This window comes from Chiroxiphia lanceolata, chromosome 1, assembly GCF_009829145.1.
Source record: "Chiroxiphia lanceolata isolate bChiLan1 chromosome 1, bChiLan1.pri, whole genome shotgun sequence".
Taxonomy (NCBI): Eukaryota; Metazoa; Chordata; class Aves; order Passeriformes; family Pipridae; genus Chiroxiphia; species Chiroxiphia lanceolata.
Genome location: NC_045637.1, coordinates 104,806,425 through 104,830,083, shown reverse-complemented (window position 1 = coordinate 104,830,083; position 23,659 = coordinate 104,806,425). Strand labels below are relative to the sequence as shown.

The following is a 23,659-nucleotide window of genomic DNA, read 5'->3' as shown; positions in this document are numbered from 1 at the left end:
ACGACCCATTCGAATTCTCTTATTTCCATTTAATGTGTTTATCATTATTTTGTAGGATTGACCTCTGAGGATACAGGAAGATAAACGCTGAAGATACACAAAAATCATATTATACTCTGAGTTACATTGAATTTCCTTTATGTTCTCCTCACAGATTTGTGTTGGGCCTTACAGTAAAGCTATGATCATGGAATTATAGAATCTTAAAGGGTTGGAATAGACCTTAAAGATCATATAGTCCCAACCCTCCCTGACATGGGCAGGGACACCTTGCACTAGATCAGGTTGCTCAGGGCCTTATCCAACCTGACCTTGAACACTGCCAGGGATAGGGCATCCACAGACTCCCTGGGCAACCTGTTCTGGTGTCTAAATACCCTCACAGTAAAAAATGTCTTCCTAATATCTAACCTAAATTTCCCTTCTTTCAAATTGTACTCAATTGTACCCTGTCCTATCACTACAGTTCCTGACGATGAATCCCTCTCTGGCTTTCTGATAGACCCCCTCAGATACTGGAAGGTTGCTATGAGGGAGCCCTGAAATACTGCCACTGCTGTCCAATGTGGCAGCTGGTGTGGGCAGGGAATCACAGAATCAGAATATGATGAGTTGGAAGGGACCCACAAAGATCAATGAGTCCAACTCCTGGCCCTGCACAAGACCATGAGAAGAAAGATCTCAATTCGCACTGAAAACATACTTTCCACAAGAAATGCAAATTTGACCATTCTGTCTTGTGGTCAAACATGCAAAAGAAAACCCCGAAAAACCACAAAAAACAAATGAACAGCAAAATTAAAACCCTGACATACTAAAAATCTGATTAACATACAGAAGTGTAAATAACAAGCAAACATCATTGCTACTTAGTGATAACTTAAAAAGCTTCAGGCTTGGAAGCATTATGTCAGTAGAATCTTTTATTTTTTTAGGCAATAGATAACATGAGTTGCCATTAGTTGGGTCTAATTTATTTGTCACGTGACACCTAACAACGCAGTTTTGGTTTAGCTGAACAGAGTAGAATTTGAGCTACAGAAAAAAATAAATGTGACCCCTTTCTATTTGATAATACTTGCAATTATGATAGTTCAAGTGGTTTTGAATTCCCAGTGACACTACCTAGAAAGTCTGGCCATGACTATAACAGCTGTTAATTACCAATTCACACAACTATAACAATGAATAACTTGATGAAAAATGTAGTCACACCCCCCAATGGCCTTTAAGAAAGGAAGATTTACAGAAGAGCCCAGCACATGAGAAACAAAAGAATAGATTTTTTCTCTTTTGCTTGACTTTCCTCCTCCTTCCACCACCTCTAATTCTACAGAATTTTAGACCAACACGACTTCTCCAAACTAATGAATTCTACTCCAGGAATAAGACTCTGTACAGAGTGTGTTTTGTACAGAAAGGGAGGACTTTCTATATGCCATAGGCTGGTGTCCCATAGGAAACTTACTGCATATTCCATTCATCTTGCTTGTCAGAAAAAGCAGCACATAGTAGATTGACAGATGCTTGCTGCACACTTTTGTTCTCAATGAAAATTTAACACTCATACTAAAAACTCTCCCACCCCTGAGCCAGTGAAAAGAAGAGGGAAAGAAGACAAAATTAAAAAGAAATGCCACAAAATAGAAATAAGTCAAAATTACGTCTCTGATTAAATATTTCCTCTGGACGCCAGGCAGCTATTAGGTGGTTTAGTGAAAGCTTAAGATGTCTCACAAAAGCTCTTTATTTCCAACAGTGCAAATGAGGTTAACAGACTCATTTTCACTCTGTGATTCACTTTCTCTGTTCTGCTTTTTTGTTTTATGCAGATAATTGGAAACAACAAAGAAACATCATTCCTTAGAGCTTAGTAGGGAAGGGAAGTTCACTTGTTTCCAAAATTCAAGACAAGAAAAGGAAGGAAAATAAAACCAGTAGGGAGAGAAGAATAGTTATACAGAAGGGTAATAGGCAATTAGCACCCACCCTCCCACATACACCAGCACACATTCACACAATCACACAGAAATGCCTGATCTTAGCTTCCCCTAACATTTTAGGCTTGAATAAAACATCACTTCTATCTGCCCCTTCAGAGGATCTGAGTAGAGCTGGGACACAGCACTGGAGAGGCACAAAGCAAGGGGAAAAAAAGGACTATAACTATAATGAACATAATATTCTCTGGCAGAGAAATAAAGATTATTCATATGATTTGCTCATGATTTACTTATGATTTTTCAAAACTAGAAAAGTTAGTTCTATGGGCAGAAGACACAAAATATTCTGATTTCCACATCTCCTTTTTCAAATACTGCTGTACATGTTGCAAAAATCTGAGTTTGCTGGTCAATGACAAGCATTTGTATTCAAATGAATGACTAAATAAGGAATAACCAGAACAAATTTAGGAACACAGTGTTCAGCTGGCCCTTACTGTACCTGTTTGCCTGCAGAGAGGGATGGACCACTCCGACTCACAGGCTTGTTCCTGTCTGTGCCAAAATTTGTAACACCAGGAATAAACACACAACCACCCTGTGCCTCTGCATTCCAGTTGTGATGGACTGAGTCATGATCAAGTTCTAATGAAAATACTGTGAGTAAAATTAAGGACTTATACAGACATCCCCGGACGAGCCTATATTTTTTTAAGTTGGCAAATATCACCCCAATCCATAAAAAAGGCTGCAAGGCTGACCCTGGTAACTACAGGCCTGTCAGCCTAACCTCGGTGCCTGGCAGAGTTATGGAGCAGATCATCCTGTGTGAAATCACACAGCAGCTACAGGATGGACAAGGGATCAGACCCAGCCAACATGGGTTTAGGAGGGGCAGATCCTGTTTGACCAACCTGATCTTTTACGATCAGGTGACCCACCTGGTTGATGAGGGGAAAACTGTGGATGTGGTCTATCTGGACTTCAGCAAAGCCTTTGACACTGTCTCCCATAGCATACTCCTGGGAAAGCTGGCAGCCCACGGCTTGGACAGGGGCACTCTGTGCTGGGTCAGGAACTGGCTGGAGGGCCGGGCCCAGAGAGTGCTGGTGAACGGGGCTGCATCCAGTTGGTGGCCGGTCACCAGTGGTGTTCCCCAGGGGTCAGTGCTGGGCCCAGTCCTTTTTAACATCTTTATCGATGATTTAGGTGAGGGTATTGAGTCTATCATCAGCAAATTTGCAGATGACACCAAGTTGGGAGGGAGTGTCGACCTGCCGGAAGGCAGGAGGGCTCTGCAGAGGGATCTGGATAGACTGGAGAGATGGGCTGACTCCAATGGGATGAGGTTCAACAAGGCCAAGTGCCGGGTCCTGCACTTTGGCCACAACAACCCCCTGCAGCGCTACAGGTTGGGCACAGAGTGGTTGGAGAGCAGCCAGGTGGAAAGGGACCTGGGGGTGCTGGTCGACAGGAGGCTGAACATGAGCCAGCAGTGTGCCCAGGTGGCCAAGAAGGCCAATGGCATCCTGGCCTGGATCAGGAACAGTGTGGCCAGCAAGAGCAGGGAAGTGATCCTTCCCCTGTACTCTACATTGGTGAGGCCACACCTTGAGTATTGTGTTCAGCTCTGGGCCCCTCAGTTCAGGAAGGATATTGAGGTGCTGGAGCGGGTCCAGAGAAGAGTAACGAGGCTGGTGAAGGGACTTGAACACAAGTCCTATGAGGAGAGGCTGAGGGAGCTGGGGTTGTTTAGTCTGGAGAAGAGAAGGCTTAGAGGCGACCTCATCACTCTCTTCAACTACCTGAAGGGAGGTTATAGCCAGGTGGGGGTTGGTCTCTTCTCCCAGGCAACCAACAATAGGACAAGGGGACATGGGCTCAAGCTCTGCCAGGAGAGGTTTAGGTTAGATGTTAGGAACAAATTCTTTACAGAGAGGGTTATCAGGCATTGGAACGGCCTACCCAGAGAGGTGGTGGATTCATCATCCCTGGAGGTTTTTAAAAAGATATTGGACGTGGCCCTTAGTGCCATGATATAGTAACTGGAGTTGAATCAGGGGTTGGACTTGATGATCTTGGAGGTCTTTTCCAACCCAATCTATTCTATGATTCTATGATTCTATGATCACTGCAAACCTATCTGTGTATAAATCAGCTTAATAGTTGTGATTTGCCTATAATATTTTATTGTTACAATAGGCATACTAATGTTCAATTCATCCACTCAATCTTTAATCCATTCCCAATTTTGATAGATTGTCTATTTTATTATGAAACTAATATGGGATATTGCCCAGGAAAAGTCATGAAAAAATACATGAAAATGATAATTTTTCTAAAAAACAGATATTGTCTCTAAAATTCAGATTTCAATGTGTTACTTCTCTTACAGTAAAATCTGTAGTTAATTTCACAGAAAAAAATATATCTTGTGTTCTCCTTACTAGTATGAGGTAGTACCCATTTCACTGTAATTATTTTTCTCTTTCAATTTTCCAACATATTTTTGAAAAAATATTGTACTGCAGTGCTGAAATGCAACTTTTAAATCTTTTCTTCGGCAAAAACAACAACATTGCTTGTAGTATATATTTGCTATATTGACACTAGGAGACAGGAATAAAAAGACAGACTTATTTTGGAATCAGGGAAAGGGAAAGATTGGAGAACAGAACATTTGCATACATATAGTATCTCCTTCAAAGACGAAAATAGGAATATTTCAGTTAGAAGAGAGTTCATAGCATTCTAGAAGTTTTGTACAACCTCTCCAAACACAAAATCAATGGACTGAGCCTTCTCAGTATTTTGAAAGATCAAGTAATATAACAGTGGGATTGGATGAATATTATAACGCTACCATTTTTAAAACTCATCATTTAACTTCTGCACCGGTTACATTTTCATAATACAAAGACTTAATAGTCTAAGTATCTAACTATTGCATTCAGTTCTCTAGCAAAGAAATCAATTAGATTCACCTTCACAATGAAATGTATCAACACCAAAGAATTGATAATTCTTTCTCCAAGTCATCTAGCAGCATGCAGAAAAGCAAACATACTGTTTTCTGAATTTGAGGCAGTTTCCTAACCAATTACAGGTATTTGCAGAAAAGGAGTATTTGATGCTATCTTATCTGAACTTATTCCTAATGAAACTAATGAAAACATTTTCTTTGATGACTGCCTGGCCCAAATGTTTGAGGTTCCTCACTATTCTCACCTCTACATACTCTTCTTGCAAATATTATTTATTAAAAGGCATAACTTGGACTGCTTGTAAAGAAAAATAAGGAGGAACGCAGAGGGAGCAGAACAAAAATACCTTTGCCTTATAAGATGCAGATCATGAAGACCAGGCTTTAACATGCATCAAAAAGATAGGGTTGAAGTTGCAAGCAATCTCTGATTAACAGATAAATATATATCAAAATAACTAACATATATATATATAGCAATATTCACGCGGGAACATACTAAAATACATGGGTTCTATAAATAAAGCTTCTGCAGATTCATAGCTTCAGACAGTTAAAGTGCAATAAGTATAGCTTTGCAAATGCAGACTTATTTTGAAATAAAATTGGTCATGAAGGTTAGAACACCTCTATTCTTTTCATATACCTTTAGAAGACCTTCCAGAGGATAAAAGATAATAAAGAAAAACAAATGCCCCATAGTTTATGCAACAGGAACATGCATTTGGATGAACAGATGCGAGAATGAGACTTCAGGGAATTCATGATTGACTTTCATATCCCACTAGAACAATATCTACGTGTGCACCTTTTTAATTTTAAGGAAGGATAATGGAATTGGAAAGTACAGGTCAACAATCACAACTCAAGCAGATTTCACAGTCCAACTGAAATGTCAACAAATCACTCTGACTTTTGACTGAGAAAGGGTATAAAACTACTTGGAGGAACTAGACAATCTATCCCTCACAACCAAAGAGTCAGAGGCAAAAGACATTTCAGAAGAAATCAATCAATCTCACTCTCTCCAGAAATGTAATAATGATCTGGGGATTTTACCTATCAAAATTAGTAGAATTTAACACTGGATGTATTATGTATGGCATTTCTTTTCATTTTCTCCTATGTGTGCTTAATAACTTCATTTAATTAGCATGTCCTAGGCTGTTTTGACAAATTGAAGGTACTATGTTTTGACAACTAAATAATTTTCATGCTTTAGCATGTGGCAGCTGGTTATGCCAGAACTCTTATTTGAGGCAATATGCTAAAAAAACCAGTATTAGCTGAATTAAGGATATCAGAAAAGATGCAACTTGCAGCAACAGGAAGTTTAACTATCATGACAGACCAACTTTAGCTTGATAACAATGAAATGAAAATAATATTGAAAATATTTTTCTTTTTCTACTTAGGGCACTTCATATACCACTAAATTTTCCATCCCTTGGGTGATGTTATGACTATCTATAGTATCACATTTATATTTTCTTTTTTTTAGATTTGCAACTTGTAAATTTGAAAAAAGATCAAGTTTCAACACTGAAAAATTCTACTTTTAAAATTTGTGTTTTCTGTCTGAAGCCTTCATGTACAACCTCACATGTGGTACACTGCAAAAGTGCAACTTGCAACTTTTTTATGTCAACATTTGAGCTTGCTGAGAATTCTGCTAGAACAAAGATTGTAGGTCATTGCTTAATTGGATGCTTTATAAAAAGACTGGCTAACAGTATGAAAAGTAGTACTTATGTTTGAGTTGAAAAACCCTTAATGACCTTCCCCTATAAGATAGTAAGTAGTGTATCAAAAATATCTTTGGCAGGCTAATGCACTTTTTAATAGAGAAATTTAAATATGAATTTTAAAAAAATCCAAGAGTTTTGAAAGCCTTTTTTGATTTTCATAAATTCTAACATAGAAGAACGAGAAGAATAAACATTCCAAGTACAATTTTCAAGATCTCTTTTTACTATATATGTATGGCCAGTCTTCGTGAACGAAGATTTGGGAAAGGTCTTTACCCTTCGAGCCTGCACAGTGGATTTTTTAGGTGAGACACAGTGTGCGCTGAGCTGAGCCCACCCTTTAATCCTAAGGTTCATCTGCCGGGGCCGAGCAAGCTTGGACAGTGGCAGTGAGGTCCTCAGGACGTAGGTTTGTATAGAGTGACCTTCTCTTAGATGGATGGCCTTACAGGGCTGACGAGCTCCATCTGCCCGGGGGACTTCTCTGACCGGGAATTGAACCCGGGCCGCGGCGGTGAAAGCGTCGCATCCTAACCACTAGACCACCAGGGGCCCCCTTCATGGACTGTCAAAAGGCAGAAATACTGAACAATCTAAGGCTTCAACTTCAAGCTATGCAAGCTTCTTAATTACCCACAATCATGATAGTTTTTACAAATCAGCAAAAGGTTAAGACTTGTCCTGAACAATGATTTTTTTGCTTGTTTTGGTTTGGTTTTTTTTGTTTTCAGGATTTCAAACCTGAAAAGCTGTTTATTTCTCTCCTCAGTGCCTTCTAATTCAACTACAGTCCCCCTTTCTCTGAAACATTCAGAGAAGATCTGAAAAATCATCTGAAGTTAGATTGACCATTATTGAGAACTTCTCAGTGTTTCTTTTGTAAGGATGAGAAGATATAAAAAGATTCTTAAAAATGAAATCGTTTGGTAGTTTACTCTTTGGTGAGCAGCACCTAGGCATTTAACCCATAATAAAATCCACATGAATGAATTACATCCTGAACTCCATTTGACCTATTATACAGGTTAAAAGACACAGCACTTTAAGTACATATTTGTTTTGACATTTTTTTTTACCTCCAAAGAAATATTTATCGCCGGTCTTAACTTGTAGAGGACTGTTTGTTCGAACAGCTGAAGCTTCATCTCCATCGATGGTGAGGACAGCAAAATTTTCCTTAGCTAGGAATCGAACTTCATGCCACTGCCCATCATTGAGACCAGAGCCTATGAAGAACACAAAAACATTGCAATATTTTAGTTAGTCCAGTATTTATTATCTCTAAGTGTTTTGTGGGTGTCTCTCCCAGGCTCATTACATAAGGTTTAATAAAGGCTATTGCAGAAATGAAATCATTTTACTGTGATAACAAAGCATTGTTATTAAAGTAACTATTACGAAAAACTCCACATTATATCATAAATATAAGACTTGTAACTACCAAAGTGTCCATGCTGTCAGGCATAATTGTATCTAACCACAGATGTTGTCACTCACCTTTCCCATCAAAAGGCCGTATTATACATTTCATTAATAAAGAATATGTCTTAACTGCTTCTATGGTCAAGTTTAGTAGGAAAATATATTGATTCATCCGTTTAACTATAGTGAGTAACAAGCCCAAAGGGTACATTATGCTCATGTTAGATATATATCAAGTTAGGTATTTCCAAGAAAAGGGAAAGGAAAAATAGAAGGGGAAAACATGCACATAGATGGTGAGTTCACAGCTAATCCTGTCATTGGGATGTGGGGCTACTCACAGAAGATGAAGACATTATCACAGAGGCACCACAAAACCAGAAAACCTCTGCCAAAACCCACAATCTTAGGGGAGCCCCATCCTCCCCATACTGACAGCAGTAAAGCAGATGGATTTCTTCATTCATCCAGATCTTTTCAAAAAAAAAAAACTGACTTCATTCACTTCTTATATTGTCTCCAGCAGCTGGCAGGAAACCAGTTTATCTGGCAAGTTAAGAACTGCAAAAGGGTACTAGTTTATTCTAGTCATTACCGTGCAGAGAGGTCATGTTGGATCAACAAGTAAGTAGCAAATGGTCTAGGAAAAACAAATTCCAAGTTATAGAGCCTCTAACAAGTGACATTTTCTCCACCTAGATAAAGGTGCTAGGTCACCCTAGCAAAATATCATTTGCCAAAACAAATCACAGTGCAATATAATGAGCTGTTTCTAAAATTAAATGGGATGTACAATATCAGGAGAACTATAATGGAAGATAAACTTTCAAAATATTCAAAAGGATATTACCTTCTATGAACAAGAAATAATAGTCATGGTGAACAGATACATATAAACATTTAATTAGTATTTTTTTCCCCGAAGTTTTCACATCTTTGTTTAAGATATCAGATCAAGTCCTGAAATAACATGGGGTGTTATACTCAATATTCTTGGAATATTCATTACTATGAATAAAAGTGGCAGAAGACACTTAAAAAATGTATCAGTAAGAAATGTTTCTATCAAACCTGGTTCAACCTAGGGTAAGAACAGATGAAAGACTTAATATGAAAGAAGTTTTCTTTCTGTTTGTAAGCTATTTTTCTTTCATTTTCATTACATTTGAAAAAGAACAAACAGAAAAAAACCCCTAATTATAACCAGGAAAAAATTAATTTCTATTGATAATAAACTGAGAAAATAAAAGACACAGCTTTGTATAGACTTCCAAACCAAAATTGTTACAGCATGTGTTACTACAACTGAAGTTTATAAGAACATACTTAAAATCCCACTTTTCCAGCTTGAGATGACCTAATATTAAAAAACTATTTCATTTTTTTATCAAGGTATTCAGTACTGCCGTGAACTGAACAACAGTGACTAGAGACTCCTGGACAAAATTAAGAATTTGCTATTAAAACATAAGGGCCAAAAGTAGTGGCATGAGTTGTTCAATCACAGAGGGTTGAACTAAAAAACTCTCTGGAAAGGGGGATATTGCAGATACCAAGACACAACAGGATATGAAACAAGAGGGTGTCAGTCTACCTTGCGCTACCTTGCTATTTGTATTGTATCAAAGGAGAAGATTTTGCACATTAACGAACTGTGGCTAGAGAAATCATGTCACATCTCCAGGAATTCTTCCAAATACGTCTACTTCCTATGAACATTTCACACATCACTGGTTTTCTCTTGCCTCTGGATAGAAATTGCAGTTGTATGTGATGTATTTATGTGGCAAATGTCTCTCTCAAAGCTTTCACAGCAGTAACTTCCAAATGCACTGCTGTTCTTGCTTTGATAATTTTTTTTTTGAGAATCTTCACCAATTAGACAATTACAGACTCTTCAGTATATTCACACAAAATAATCACTAGTTTGTCTTCCTCTTAGCTACATGTATTAACTATCCTTATGGAAATTTGCAGTATGACAATAACATTTCCAACTATTCTGGCTCAAAGTTGTCACAAAAATGTTTCTGTAATTTTGTGTTTGCTTAGAAAACTTTCTACTGCTATATTTTTTTTTCCTGCTGAGTTTAAAGATAAATGGTAATGAGTATTGGCCACTATCACTCAGCAAGTACTCACTGTTCCCAACTAGTGTAACTGAGAGAACCTTTTATCTCTGCCACTGTTTTAAACTGCTTTTTATTTATATGTTTTAGCTGCAGTACTGTCAACCCTTCATTTTTATGAAATAATGATTTGTTTCAGGGACTTAAATTACTATCGAGATACATGATATATTCAATATATATATTATAGGGGATAATTCTGTACAGCTGCACGAGCTGTTTTTATTGTAATATTTTATTAGATGCCTCATGTATATTGAGAGATTATTTTTGCTTGGACTTAAAGTCAAGCTTAGCTGAGATCTTTCTGTAAACCAAGACTCAATATTAAGGGTAGAACATGGCTTCTTATAATAAAAGAATTTTCAGCTGGAAAGTTTAGCATGGACAATATCCAAAATGCACAATGGTGATTTCTCATTGCAGTTTTATTTCCCTTATCTGAGCTGATACATATATTTATTTGCTTTTTGGTATACAAGTTGAAAAAAAAAAAGAAAGACATACTGCTGCCACCAGAAACTCCCTACTGAGCTCTGGAAAAGATTGTTTCATATGCAAATTAAATATGTTAATAAAATGTATTCTCTCTATCTAGGATTTCTATTTAAATGACATTAAAAGTAGGACTCTTGAGTTAGGCACTTTGATTGAACAAGAAGAAACAGATGTTTTGCTTCTTATAGGCATGGAAGAAGAACTAGATTAACTAATACAAAAAAAGTACAAGAGTTTAATACATAATGGAGAACTTAGAAAGATAACATCTAGCTGAGTTTTGCCTTGAGGAAAATTACAGTAGCAAAAATCTCAAATTCTTTTACAGTTAATCTTGTGTGATCAAATCTTCCAGTGAAAGGTACTGACCCATGCTGTGGTTATTAATGAATTCTAGATTATACAGTCTGCTGACATACACTCAAAAAATTCTTCTGAAGTTAACAGCATAACATCTGCTACATTAGAACACTGTCATAATTTTGATATAGGACTGTAACCTAAAATTCAGTGAAAATGTTTAAGAACAAAACAGGGAAAGAATAGTAGCATTAGCTCCATGACGCACTAGAGCAATGTAAGGCTACGGGGTTGCATACGGTTCTTTAGTTCCTACTGCTGCAGTAAATATTTTGTACTGCAGCAGTACATATATAACATAATACAAAGTATTATATCAAACCCTCTATACTCAGGCTGAAGGCAGAGGGAGAGGTTGGTTTGTCACTGCTTTGACTTTAGCCAGCCAGAACCACGTTTCAGGATGGTGTGGTAAGCACTATTCCTGCCTAATCCCTCATTATTTCAGTACAACTTTGCACTAATATTTCTGACTATAAGAAAACAAACCAACAATATTTCATTTGAAACATTCAGCTGTGTTCAAATATACAGCAATATGTAATTAATATTCTCAGAAAAATAATAAAATCACCAGGATGTAATTACAAGAGCTATGCTTTTCTGTGTTTAGTTAATCATGTTTTTATACTGCAAAAGCAAAATAACAGCTTTTCTATAGTAAAATTTTAGATATTTAGATTTATGCAATAAGCTAAGTATACAATCTGTTCAGGAGTTATGATTCAAAAAAGTTATTTTTTTTGAAATTTTATTCATTTTTAGCTATCTCAGTAATCGATAAGCTAAGACAGTGGCAAATGCAGTTCTCAGAGGTATTTTAATGATGGAAAACCCTGTTCTCCAACAAAACAATTATGACAAATTTTGCCTTCATATTTAAGCTCAGGGTTCTTTTTTAAGGTGAGTAGCTAGAAACATGCCACAATTTTGCCCATTGGTGATATTTAATTTATACTGATTTTGATAATCCTTATCAAATCTGGTAATTTAACTTCTCTTTATCCTACATACACAATTCATAAAAGAAACATTTGGATTTTTTTTTCCAGAAAATGTTATAATTTTTTTTCTTGTAAATTCTAAGAAATTCTAGAAACAGCATTATACTCATAAATATATGTCATTTTATAGTTTTAACACCTGTCAGATCTCACTCTGTACTGAATTATTATTATTTTTATATGTTCAGCATCTTAATATTTAGATTTAGGTGAGCTAACAAGTACTTTCTTTTCCCTGTTATGGAACTTAGAGATACTTGTTTTATGGCTATTATTCTGTCATATTTATCCACAAATTTTCACTTTTTTGAGGAAGGCTTTCTGAATTTAATACACTTTTATATCACTACAATTATTTATAACATTTACTATATCTTTATTATTTAGATGGATAAATTTGAAAAGAATAGTGCAGACAAACTAGAGTACTTTGTCTTATCTTTGGACTAATCAAGTTCAGATATCTATAAAACCATGAAAGAGATAGTACTTATTCTTTGCACATTCGTGATGGCTAAATAATATATAAAAATAAAATAACTAGATGTTGCAGTCAGGGGAGGAAAGTGAATCTGTAACTTTCAATTTCATAATGTATTCAGTGAAAGAAGCATAGACTAATTCAAGTTCCCTACATTTTCTCACTAGTGTCCAACTTGAACACTTTCACTTTGGTGTAAACAGCATACTTAATTGCAAACAAAACAGAACTTGGTGTGGAGGGTTATGTTTCTAAGAAAAAGCAGGTACAAAAAGCAGAAAAAAACTCCTTTGAACTAAAAGTAAATTGGCCTTTTCTGACCAAGAGCAAAAACCAAATGTAACTTTGTTTTGATATTTGAGAAAACCTTCCCAGCCTTGGCTCTGAATCAACAAGAATATTTAAGAACATGCTTTAGTAGGAGATAACTCAAGGGTATAAAAGCTGTGCACATCTTTAAGTACTCTGCCAAACTGTCTCAGACATCCAAAGAGTTCTTTCAATGCACATTTTCTAGCAGCCATCAATGCATGATTGAGAGTTTGAAGCATATGATGGCAGAAGAGGTGATCGAGCTTTATCACCTTACTAGTGGTACAATAAAATAGCTTTATGTTGCTCATTTGGCAATACTTTTAAATCAGCACCTGTAACACTTCCATTATGTTCCTGTTTAGCAGATATACAAAGCTCTAGGCATAAGATTTCCTGAAAGGAATTTCACATAGCAGCACTTTTCGTGTCTTAAGCCTATTATACAAAAAATTCTGTTTATAATTTTATCTTCATTGTACATAGGCCTCACATAATAAAGAGGAGTAACCTTGCACTTTTTCTTCTAAAAGCAATACAGCACCTTTTACAAGTATTTAGCTGAACCTGTGACTGTTGCAGAGGCATGAACTGCAGAAAAATCAAACTCACTGCTCCCCACTAGAAAAAACTACTAAATGTGGACCTTATCTATCAAATACCAATGACTAATTGATTAATACTGCTTCATGATCTATTTTTCATTACATTCATACGACATTACACTATTTATTTTTTCAACCTGGAATACTCCACTGCCAGAACCAAACTTACTTGTGAAGACTGATTTTCTTTGCATGAATGTCCATGCAGTGGTTGAGACTCTGTTAATGACAAATTGAGGCTGTACTTAACCTTACAATAGACTGCAGCCAAAACAAAAGCATAGAGCTCTGCAGAGCAGAAGGCAGTTTTGTGCATAAACCAGAGTTGGAGGTAGAGCTTTACATGTAAACTACATTTTGGTTTTCGTTTGTTGCGTGTGAATAAAGCAAATCTCGCAGTTGTCCCACGCAGTGGACCTTGCTTTGCATTAGTAAAAGTCTCAGTGCCTGAGGACAGCATTTTCTTCAGAACAAACTAAGCCCAAACTCCAGTCTGGTGTGCAAATGACATTGTACAGACTTTCAGTTCTCAGCATGACCTGTTCTGCTCTGCAGAGCCACTCCTATTGTGCTGTGCTGCTTACTACTGCTGATATTGCCAGCTCTAAAGTGTTGAAACCATTTGCTGTGGACATTGTGATTTTGATTTGGAAAGAAAACAGCCTGTTCTCTTTTATCAAAAACCTTAAGGAAAAAGTGATAAATCACCCCCCTGCCATACTACTCTGCAAGGAAGAAGTTCAAAGGCACCAAGAAGAATATATTTGGCCCAGCATTTGCATGTATTTGCTGGCACAGATTAATATTTCATTTAAGTAGGTGTATGCTTTTCAAAACCAGAAAGCTGAGAGAAAAAAAAGAATTAAGATTTTACTGTACCATAGTACAGTCTTAATGCAATGATAACTTCAACTGATCCACTTTATTAACTAAAAATATTTTTAATAAAATCATAGAATCACTAAGAATCATAGAAAAGACCTCCAAGATCATCAAGTCCAATCTTTGACTGAACGCTACCATGCCAACTAAACCATAGCACTAAGTGCCATGTCCAGTTGTTTCTTGAACACTTCAAGGGATGGCGACTTCACCTCCTCCCTGGGTAGCCCATTCCAAGGTTTAACCACGCTTTCAGTGAGAACATTCTCCCTGATGTCCAATCTGAACCTCCCCCAGCACAGTTTGAGGTTATGTCCTCTTGTCCTGTCAGTACAGGACAATATTATTGTTACATGTTATGTTTTCTTTGTTAAGGGAACAGTAGCAGGTATCCATAAAATAAAATATATTCTGTCTCAAAGGGAGCCACAATTAAAATATTTGGCAGTGATTTGCTAAGAAAAACATAAAAACATAATTAAAATGCAGGACTCCTTTGCATTTTACTGAATATTGCCTTTCACAGAGTGCTGTTGGACAATGCAGGTTACATCTCAAAGTCAAGAAAACGTGTACTCTGATTCTGTCCATTAACTCTGTCCTAGGTTTTAAAGGTGTGTTTCATGTGTTCATTTGTAAGCAAGTATCTAATGAAAGCAGCCTTTCATCAGAAAAGAAGTTCTAAGAAGTAAAGAAACTAGAAGTGCCTCCAGCCCCTCTGTTTCCCTGCCAGTTCAATACGGCAGCATTCCCCCTCACCTACATCTTTCTCTAGGGCCTGCCAAAGAGGAGTATGTACTCTAAATGACTAAACCTCATACTCTTGAAAAGGTATCAGACTATCCATTCTTCAGATATACAGTGCCGATTTTGCTGCTCCTTACCACAGCATTCGATGAATTTCAGTAAAGTTTACCCAGACCCCTAGAAAATGAGGAATGACTTCAGCCCATGCCCAATGAGAGAGGAAAGGCAGTTCTTTCTAGTACAGCTGCACAGCAGTGGATCGTTCAGCACAGCAGAGAGATCAAAGCTGAGCACTTCTGCAGTGCTGGGCCCTAGAAGTGCTACCTTTGAAATCCAGACTGAATCCTATAACAGAGAGCCAGGAATAGAACAGCCCTGTCAATATGACTGATAGGACACTGGGAAAGCTGACGTGGGAGAAGCGCAGTGATATGTACCTCACGTGCAGGTGATATCTGTATCTGCTAGTTAGTAACAGAGAGATTAAGAGATCTGGAATTATGATGTTGTCAATACAACTCTAAAATCTTATTTCTCAATAATAATAATAATACTAAAAATTATTAAAGATCCACGAAAATATATCTTTGTCCTTAAGCTACAGGGAGTTTAGCTGAGGTTTACGCCACTGGAGAGGTAATACCAGCAGTTATCTAAGTAAAACCAGTCTGCTGAAGTCCTGAATCTACAGGCATCTGTATCAGCTGAGAATTTAGGCTAGCATATGGAAAACCCCTAAATTTTCAAGGAGTTGGCTTTCCCTCACACCTACCAGCCTGTGATAACCAAAATCATTGTAATGGAAAGGCAGTAGCTTTTCCCAGTTACAAGTGCTACTAGATTTCATTATAAAAGAATTTGCTTCCAACTCAGTTTATATATACTGAACCCACTCATAATTACTGAATCTGTTCTGACAGTGAGGGAATCAACCTGCATTAAATTAATACATCCTGAGCTTGAAGTAAATTTGTTTAACTGAACTGTTCATTCTTTTACTTTGAAACTTTGATCTTTGTTCAGTGTTTGCCTCCCCCTTTATATGCAGAAAAACCCATGTATTTTTATAAGACGTTCTAAATTTTATTCACAGTATCATCCCCTTAAAACATTGCATAATGGAAAAGTGTACGATGGAAATAAAACATTTTAAAACAACAAAGACATAGCTAGGAAAATTATAAATACTGCACTCTTTATCTTGGACCTAAAATTACCTTGTTTTTACCCATCAAGTGCCTATTTTGTCACTTTGTGGTCATTCCAACTCAAACTGTTATCCCTTAATCACTAATTTCTAATGCTTACCTCAACATAATCATTGTCAAACCCAAAGCAGCATACTAATACCACCTCCTATGGCACAGAAATAGTTTACATAACAGATATATTGCAGAAGTCTTCCTATACATATGTATAAAGCATAGATATCTATATCATTGAAGAGAATTTTTTGCTTTGGATTTAAACATACACTTACAAAGATGTATTTTTTTCAGAAACAGAAATACTTTGAAAAATTATCTGAAATAATATTTATTGACATCACTTATCATATTTTACAGGTTTAAATGTGTGATGGGACAGTAAATGCAGGCAAATAAGCCTTTTTCTTAAAGTGGGTGTTCCAGGACTTAGAGAAACAAATTTTTCAACACCAGCATTGAACTTGTCCAATTATGTTCTATGTGCAGCTAAACTAAAACCAGGGATCCGTGTAAAACAAAGAGACTAAGATTCACTAGTGAGAAAGAAATGCATCTATTACTACTATTACAACATAAGAGAATATCTCTTTATAAGATCAAGGTTTACTGCTTTATAGTTTGCACATGGAATGCACATAATAAAACTTATTTAAAAATATTATTTCTTCATAAAAATATAGTACATAATAAATTGTATCTAATAAACACTGATCAGTAATTAGGGCTCGGTTGCACAGCATACACATTCAAAAAAAGACATCAAATAGCTATACAGGTCCAGATACTCTTACAGTTAATGAAATTTGCATGTATAAGTTGCTCCTATAAGGTAAGAATATGGCTCAAGTTTGCAAGGTCTTCAGAATTAACTTAGCCTTGGAAGTAAAAACTGAACACTGAGTTTATGAGAAACTGATGAAACCATCTCTGAAGTCGATAATTATGACACAGCCATTCTTAGAACAAATATCCACCTTGAAATGCAGCTCCAGTCTTGGATCTGCATTGATCTTTGGTGAGTTAAAGGATGGGAAATTTGTAGAGTAAGTGAATTCTCATAGAATTTTTTTAATCTAAATTTTTACAGAAGACACTCAAGACAAAGATTCTAACCCAAGTATGAATGTTGTTCGTAGATAACAAGTTTGTTTCCTGTTCTGTTTCCTTCAGGTATTTTCTTAAGGGGAATAATAATATATTCTAATAGTTAACAGTGTTGAATGGTTTATCACAATGAAATGCAGTACTAATACAAAGTTCAAAATTTTTCTTAACCTCTTTGCTGACTATACAATTGTAATAGCCACTTGATTATTGCTTTTTACTTCACAAATATCTTTATATTTTATTTAACTCTTTCTCTGTTCTAGTAGGCAAGAGTAGGAATAAATTATATCAGATGATAGAAATTTTGTTAAATCTGAAAAAGATGAGAAAATCGATTGTTTAGCTTAGTTTAAGTGATTATGAGTAATCATTATCCAATACTTAAGGAAAAGGTGCTACTTCAGGAACTATCAATAATGAAGGTGTCTTTTTCCATTATTTTTTTCATTCCACTCACCTTTTAATAATTTCATTAGTTTTTAGATTAAAAGTGAAATCACAATGCAAAATAGAGCGGTTAAAACCTGGTAGGTCTTTATATTTTTTTCCCCTTTCTGCAGCTTTTATTAAAAATTATTAATGCAAATATATTTTTTTAGGGTCAGAAAATTTCATCTCTCTCCTTACTGTAAAATTTCAATAGGAACTTGAACTGCACCGCTATAATAATTTTTCATTGCAGATTTTCTGTTGCACTTTATGCATTAGGTGATCTTTCATATGCATAATTAGTAATTATAGAACCCACAGTCAATAAATCATAAAAACATATTATCTTTGCATCATACCTTACTTGGGTTAACTATATTCTGATGCACAGTAGAGGCTGTCACTAGCATTTTATGAAGATAAATCATTGAAATAAGCAATTCATAAGCTGAATTGTGATAAATCATTCAGCTCAGTATTGCTAAAGGCCTTGTGACACTGTCAGTTAAACATGGCTGAGCACAACTTTTTGATTGTAACAGTAATACAACTGCTGACAGCTGTAGCCATGCTGGTGGCCTGGAGAATGGTGAGGTACTGTTGGGGCCAAGTCATCTTAAAAAGCTTATCCATAAGTTCATTGAGCTATTTGAGATCTGCTGACCAACCCTTTCTCCCTCCAAAAACAACAACAACAAAAAATATATATATTTTTTAATTTGAGCCCTTATATAGAATCTTACGGAGAAGTTACTATTTGCTTTGCTGTCATTCTTAAAAGGCCAGCAGGGCAAGAAATGCTTCTGTGAATGGATGCCACTTTTGAAAAATAGTATACTATAGAACTAGCATTTGATGTCCTAGTGAGAAACAAGGAAATCAAACCCCAAAACTTATATTATGGTCTAAAATGAAGATATTTTTAATAAAACTACCATAAGAAATTTGCTACCAAAATTAGTAAATAAAAAGCCAAGTAATTTGAATATGAAATTAATTCTATTGAGGACTTACTGTGCTTTTCAAAATTATCTAAAATATCCTTTTAAAATAGGCAGTGTTGCATACATTTATCTTCTGAACTACTGAAAATGTGAACATGATGATTTTCTTGCTTAAATTCATGCTTACAGAACATGTTGCACACTTAAAACCTTACCTATTTATTTTTACATAAATTTATCTGCCTGTTTTATTTGTTTATCACTGACATAAAGCAACTTCAACAATAATATATGCTATAGAACAACAACAGCTTTGCAACTCTCCTAAAAATCCATGGTAAATAAATAAGTAAATAAACATATTTACCATAGTAAATCTGTTGTTTCATGGATGACTGACTTCATACACGGAGATATTTGGAAATGGATTTTTAAACAAAACCTCTCTGAAAATTTGGGGGTGTAACTAATGTTGTTTTAGTTTGATGAAGAAAACATAATGAAGTCACATCAGATTCCAAAGCATGTAAATAGAAATCAAATTTCATTACAGATTGTTCCTTATCCCTTACCAGCGGGAATATTGGTAAAAATCAAAAACTTCAAATGACGCTTTTACCAAAATAATTTGTCTCTAAGTTGTTTTTTAAGTTGTTCAGCGCAAAATAATTTAACCAACTGTTTATAAAATCTTTTCCATGTTACTTTGCTTAGGATTGGGTTAAACAAGACAGAAATAAGGGCAACTTGATAAACCTTCTTGTTCTGTATTTCCCAGCTTCTTTTTAAACTTCTATGACCTGTCAAACAGGTAATTAAATGTTGATTTATTACAGAAGGCTGGTAATTATTGTAGCTCATTTGCTAAGGACTTATGATTTACTTTGCGCTATAGAAAATCAGGAAACACACGAAGTCCTTAGTGTTTGATTTCATTCTTTTAAGACATGGCAACAGGAAAGCCATTTCAGCTTCACATATTAATGTCAGGTTTACAATCTGGATCAAGCTCACTCTTCACATAGTTTAGGTCTTTGTAATGTTACATTTGTTCTTATTGTTACTATGCCCTAGAAATCTCCAGTTCATTCAAACAAAAAAGCGCTCCTAAGCCTAAGGAGGAACTTTCTCTGGGTTTCCATAGAAATGTCATGCTTTGAGAGAAGTTGCTCCTGCTGAATTAATGAAGTTGGTTATGACAAAGCTATTCAGGTCTAGCATTGAGAAAGTGCAATGAAGCTTGCATTTTGATGGAAAATCTGGAAGTTGACTCAAATGAAAAGTAAAACAAATTTTATCTGGATAACAGCCTGAATTCTGATGCTCTTCTTTTTCCGACTGCAGCCATATGGAACAAGCACAAGCACTGTTAGTCCTGCTGATAGCAAATTAAATATCCTGAGCCATTAAACTTCAAAGTCAAAAGAATTTGCAATTCCTTAATGTGAATATGGGAGATAATCTCCTGTCAGGCAATTTGCAGATCTTGATTCAACTTCAAACCTTTCCTCCCTCATGAGTTTTCAAATCTAAAATGAAAGAGTAGGCTTCTGAGTTAAAAATAGAGAATCCATGTTAACAGTGAGAATGATGGTTTATTTATCTATGATGCAACAGTTCTTGGCCCCTGTTATACCAGTTTTAAATAGGCTGAGTGTCACACAGCAATATTTGGAGAATTCTGGATTTTATTTCTCCTATGTGGAATGGTTTTGCACTTGTATATCTGGCATCTAAGTGGGACTATTCTGGCACAGAATGGGTACTTGGAATTACATTTAAAAATATACAAAATTTACTTGTATAAAACATGATGGATAAGGTCTATTCATTATAATGTGTAATTGTTTTTAAACATTAATAACAGTTGTGACCATAATGCAAATAGTGGATAGCTCTGTTGGCTCTATATGCATATAAAGGGAAGGGTAGGGGAATAGAAAGTATATAAAATATACAAATGTTCTGTAGGTCCAGGGAAGTATGTTATAAGTAAGCTTGGGAACTATAAGGCAAAAATAGAGGGAAGTCAGTCATCTGGAAATCTTAGGTCTGGATGGTCGTGAAATGACAGGACTACAGATATTAAATATTACTGGGTCAAAATAAGCACATTTTAAATAGCAAAAAAACCCCTTTTCCTCCACCTTAAATACCATACTATTACACATGACTATAGAAAAGTAAGCAGGCTATAGGAGATGTAAGGAAATAATCTGCAGAGAGTATTTTTAACATAAGACTCATCGATATCCATAAAAAATTTTGACTTGCTGGGGCCTAGGCAGATGCAAAGCATATACAGTTTAAATAGCTTACTTTGAATCTATTTTTTTGTTGAAGGTTAAGTGTTCTTGTAAGCCTACAGCCTGTTCCAATATTCATTGTCATCAGAAACATGTTGAAACAAAATCTCCAGTGAGACATGTCCTTATCTGCAGATGAAGTATGCTCCTACAGGACTGCTCCTTAAGAACTTCCCAGCTGGCTTATGCCCATGGGCTAACTTTCATGCCAGTGGTATTTTTTTTTATTGGCTTTTCCTACCATGAATCCAAAGATATTGTACAAAGAGATTATGCAGATAGTGGGGTAGACTTTAAGATACTTTGGGTTAAAGTGTGAGGTATTCAAAGGATGCAGTGTTATGGGACTAAGCACACTATAAAATGATCAATCACAGTTAACAGGTTCAAATTATTATTTAGAAACTGTGCTGGTTTTGGCTGGAGTAGAGTTCATAGCCCGGCTAGTGTCGGGCTATGTTTTGGATTTGTGCTGAACACAGGGTTGATAATATAGGGATGTTTTTGTTATTGCTGAGCAGGGCTTACACAGAGCCAAGGCCTTTTCTGCTTTTTGTACTGCCACACTGGCAAGGAAGCTGGAAGGAGACACAGCTGGGACAGGTGACCCAACCTGACCAAAGGGATATTCCAGACCCTATGACATCATGCTCAGGATATATGGAGGGGGAGGAGGGAAGACAGGGACATTTGGAGTGATGGGGTTTGTCTTCCCAAGCCACTGCTACCATGATGGAAACCTGCTTTCCTGGAGATGGCTGAGCACCTGCCTGCCCATGGGAAGCAGTGAATTAATTTCTTGTTTTGCTTTGCTTGTGTGCACAGCTTTTGCTTTCTCTATTAATCTGTCTTTCCCTCAACATGAGTTTTCCAGCTTTTACCCTTACTGATCCCACTGACAGGGAAGTGGAGCTTGGTTGCTGGCTGAGGTTAAATCACAACAGAAACATACATATGATCCATGGAAATTTTCTGACAGTAAAGGTCTAGATTAATGGCAGTGCAGAGAGCAGAGTAGCCATATATTCCATATGTTGGGCCATTTCTCAAATTACTTTCTCAAATTTCATGTCAGTTATGAAAAGGGCATGAGATGCTACTTTTGCTGTCTTTCCTCTGTTGTCTTCCTTGCTAACCAGACAGTGGCCAAGAGGCTGTGCAGGTTGTTTCTTTCCTAAACTCCTCTCCACAGGCACCAAGAGGTGACACTTGGCTGACATGGACTGCTATTGACAGCAGCAGTAGAAACAGGCTGCTAAGACCAGTGTGGCCTGGAGATGAGAGGAACAGGCCATGGAACTGTAGGGAGTGAAAGAGCAGGAGAAAACTACTAGGCATATATAACATGCATTAACGCTCTGTGAAGCCGGGGACGTATCCTTTCCTTCTCCTCTCTTCCTCCCAAATATAAACATAATTTGCTCTGTAGGTGTAACTCATATGGTGACTTGTTTAAAAATGAACATCTACATTTTCAGAGAGAGGAGAATATACTAAGCCTTTACCACAAACTATTTTAAAATAAGAATTTGCTGCTATAAGAATATGAGTTCAGAATTTAAGCCAGGACTTAAGGACAGAAGGAGTAATTTGTTTCTGATAAATGTTTTAATAAACAAGTACTAGTTATAACTACAGCTCTCCCCCGCCACTTTGCTACAAAATAATGACAATACTTAACAAGTATAACAATAAAAACCTGCCAGCTCCCCTTGTTTCTTTTTGCTTATATAATAGGGTTTAAAAATTGTCTTCATTAAAACACACCGGGTTTTTTTAGGAACTTAACTGTGTACTGCAAGGATATGCAGACATATCCATTTAGAGATGTACAGTGGTTATAGCCCATCGTACAGCACTCCTACTCTATAGCAGGTATCTGAAGCAGGAAACAAAGCATACTCAGTCTAGCAAGCTTAGTGTTGCAATTTCCCACAACACCTTCTTTATATGGCTGTGCCTTCCCCTCTGTAACCAGATTTTGTAACACATGTTTCTAGAAATGTGTATGATCAGTTTAAGGAAAAAATGATTAAACAGACTTGCCACGAGGTAAAAAAAAATCTTTGATCCTATGTTCATTTATGAAACAAGTTAAAGAGAACATTGCCTGCCAAAAAAATCTGACTTACATTAATTTAGCTGCAGAGCATTTATAGAAGCCAAGTATAGTCACGTTGTTTCAACACACATTATCTGCATACACTATTTTCTGTGCTCTCAATTTGTCTGTCTTCATCTATTTCATGTCTCTTTTGTTCACATCTGCTGTCAAGTTATGACAGAAATTATCATATTTAAATTACTGGCAGTTTGCTTTTTTTTCTCTGCTGTGATCAAGAAAATGGAATTTTTGAAGAATTTAAATTGCCACATTCTTTACATTTTCAGTCTCCTCTTTCCTTTACCAAAAATTGGTTCACGGAACAAAGAATAAATACAAATCAGCTCCAGGGAGAGTTATGGTGTTTCAATGTGACCAGAATAATTTGGTAAATTCAAAATTTGAAATGAAGATCACAGTAAGTGTTCCTTATTCAAATAATTAAAA

General features: G+C 36.2%; 1 protein-coding gene across 2 annotated transcripts in view; it reads right to left on the bottom strand.

Annotated features, from left to right (window-relative positions):
• CNTNAP2 (contactin associated protein 2) overlaps positions 1-23,659 on the bottom strand; it is a 1,030,565-nt gene that overhangs the window by 460,976 nt on the left and 545,930 nt on the right. For both annotated transcript variants that reach the window (XM_032681831.1, XM_032681841.1), the window contains one exon: positions 7,751-7,900. In XM_032681831.1, the coding sequence (XP_032537722.1) occupies positions 7,751-7,900 (150 nt within the window). The remainder of the gene's footprint in view (positions 1-7,750; positions 7,901-23,659) is intronic.